The sequence below is a fragment of the Trypanosoma equiperdum genome (assembly GCF_001457755.1).
Source record: "Trypanosoma equiperdum strain OVI genome assembly, contig: ctg_621, whole genome shotgun sequence".
NCBI classification, from domain to species: domain Eukaryota; phylum Euglenozoa; class Kinetoplastea; order Trypanosomatida; family Trypanosomatidae; genus Trypanosoma; species Trypanosoma equiperdum.
Genome location: NW_027124556.1, coordinates 3,691 through 5,874, shown reverse-complemented (window position 1 = coordinate 5,874; position 2,184 = coordinate 3,691). Strand labels below are relative to the sequence as shown.

Below are 2,184 nucleotides of genomic sequence, written 5' to 3'. Positions count from 1 at the left end.
TCCATCCCATTTGCATCCATCTTTGCAGTCTTCTTACTTTTTCTTTTCTGAGCATTTCACACCCACATTTTCCCCTGCAGTTTCTTGGTTTGTTTTCGAAACTGCAGGTTTTGGGTCATTTTCGCAGGCTTTGCTTGTTGCGTTATATTTGCAGCCCACTTCGGGTTTGCATTCTTGTATGTTTGCTATCTTTGTGCAGTCTAGTGTCCTTGGCTCGGCCTCTTCTTGTAGCGCCTGTTTTGTGGGTGTTATCCCTCTGGCTACACTGCTTAGTTGGCTTGCCTGCTTGGCAGCTGCTTTCGCTAGTGCCAATAGCTGTTTGAGCTGAATTTCCTTGTTTGAAGTTTTTGCGTCGATGGCTCGCCGGCGGGCATCCAATGCATCGGCTACATTTGTCAATTTGGATATCCATTCAGCTTGTTTCAGATCTGGTGTGCCGCTCGCCGCCGCGTTCGTGTATTTGATACACGAGCCGTTGTTGTCGCCATCGCAGTTGGTGGCGTCGTGCTTTCCTACCCATAGCTCAGTGTTTACGCCGTATATTGCCGCCGTTGCCGTGTCTACTGCTCGTCTGAGCCGGTCGGCTGTTATTATGTTTTTAGCTATCGCTGGGCAATGTCGTCGGATCACCTCCCACTGTTGCCGGCTGGGTAGTGCCGACGCTTGCCAAGCGACGTCGCCGCCGCCCTTTGCGGCGCATGGTTCTGTGCCCGTTTTCCCGTTTGCTGTTCCGCACACACATGCTACCGTTACTGCTATTGTTTTTATGGGATTTTGTGTCCCTTTGTTTCCCGCGCAAACTGCGGCGTATCCGCCTGCGTTGCCTCCGTGGACAGCTTCGCCTTTTAGCCCATCCTTGAATCCTCCTTCGTCGCCGTACACTGCGCGTTTTATTTGTTTAGCTAAAACTGCGTCTTCTGCTGGCGCCTGTGGCTCTGGCGCCGCTAAAACATCGAAAGTACCGTCACTATAGGCTGCGATTGTGTGTCTAATGGCGTGCAGCTGTTCTTGCGTTGCTTTTGAAAGCCCGAATTTATCTAGGATTTTGTCTGCTGCTTCTTTTTTGGCGACCGCCACCGCCGCCGTCGTCCACGTCTCCCATTTTTGAGCCCACTCCTGGTTGGTGTTGTCTTTCGGCAGCTCCTGAGCTTTGTAGTTTTGCTCACCGTCCTTTTGTGTAAGTTTTTCCTTCCAGGCTGTGTCTGCTAGTGTGGCGTTTAGTTGATACAACTCGCTGGCGTCCAACGGCGCGGCAACTGGCTGTGGGTCGAATGATATGTCTCCGTCCGCCAGATGTAGTGCTGGACAGAGCAGCAACAGCGTCTGAGTGTTGTCTCCATCGCTGACACACTGGGCTATATCGATTATGATGGTCGCCAAAGTTATAAGTGCGAGCTGTCTTAACATGGGTGGCTTCTGCTACCTTCAATGTCTTTGGGTTAAAGGTTAAAGGCGTATCAGGCTTGTGTAGTTCTTAAGGATTCTTTCTGTTGCTGGTACTGTAGTTTTTTGGTTTAGGTCGCCTTATGTTTATTGATATAAGTTTTTTGTTTGTGTCATGGTATTGAGTTTCTTGCTTTTTTCGACGTTGCATGAACTTTTGATGCGGTTTTTCCTAAATGTTTGCTTCTGATATGGAACTACTGGTGGCGACGGTGCACTTTACATTGTATTTTTATTTATGGTTTTGTTATGTGCTATGTCTGCCTACTGACGTTTTGGCATACTGCCTCCTTTAAAGTAAAAGAATGTTTGCGTTTTAATTTTTAACAATCAGCGCGTGCTCGTAGCCCTCTTTGTCATTAGAAGTGTCTTCGGCCTCGCTTTCTCACAAATCAAGCGCTGTTAGTTATTATCATTATTGTTTCCAGCTCTCTTTTATCTACAATTTACTTGGTTGCATTAATGGACCTAGATTAGGTGTGCCACCACAAATCTTTCCATATAACAATCATCTGCCCTTCATTTATCATATAAGTTTCAACTTCATCTAAATCATTTGTACTATATTGTCTGCTATCCAACTCCTTACACCAAGTGAGATTTTTAACAATCATTTGTCTCCTTTCATTCCACAAAATTGGCTGCCCTGGAGAATAAATAAATTGTGCATTAAAAATCTCACCACTAAATGCAATAGAAAAAAAACTCTTCTCATAATCTAGCCCAATCATTCCCCTCCTC

General features: G+C 46.2%; 2 pseudogenes across 2 annotated transcripts in view; both read right to left on the bottom strand.

The window, feature by feature from the left end:
* Positions 1–21: 21 nt before the first annotated feature.
* Positions 22–1,344, bottom strand: TEOVI_000283200:pseudogene (annotated as a pseudogene). Its single transcript has one exon. A coding segment is annotated over exon 1 (1,323 nt).
* Positions 1,345–1,967: 623 nt separating this feature from the next.
* Positions 1,968–2,184, bottom strand: part of TEOVI_000283100:pseudogene — a 604-nt pseudogene continuing 387 nt past the window's right edge. The window contains exon 2 of the mRNA in view: positions 1,968–2,184. This exon is cut by the window's right edge and continues 11 nt beyond it. Within this exon, the coding sequence occupies positions 1,968–2,184 (217 nt within the window).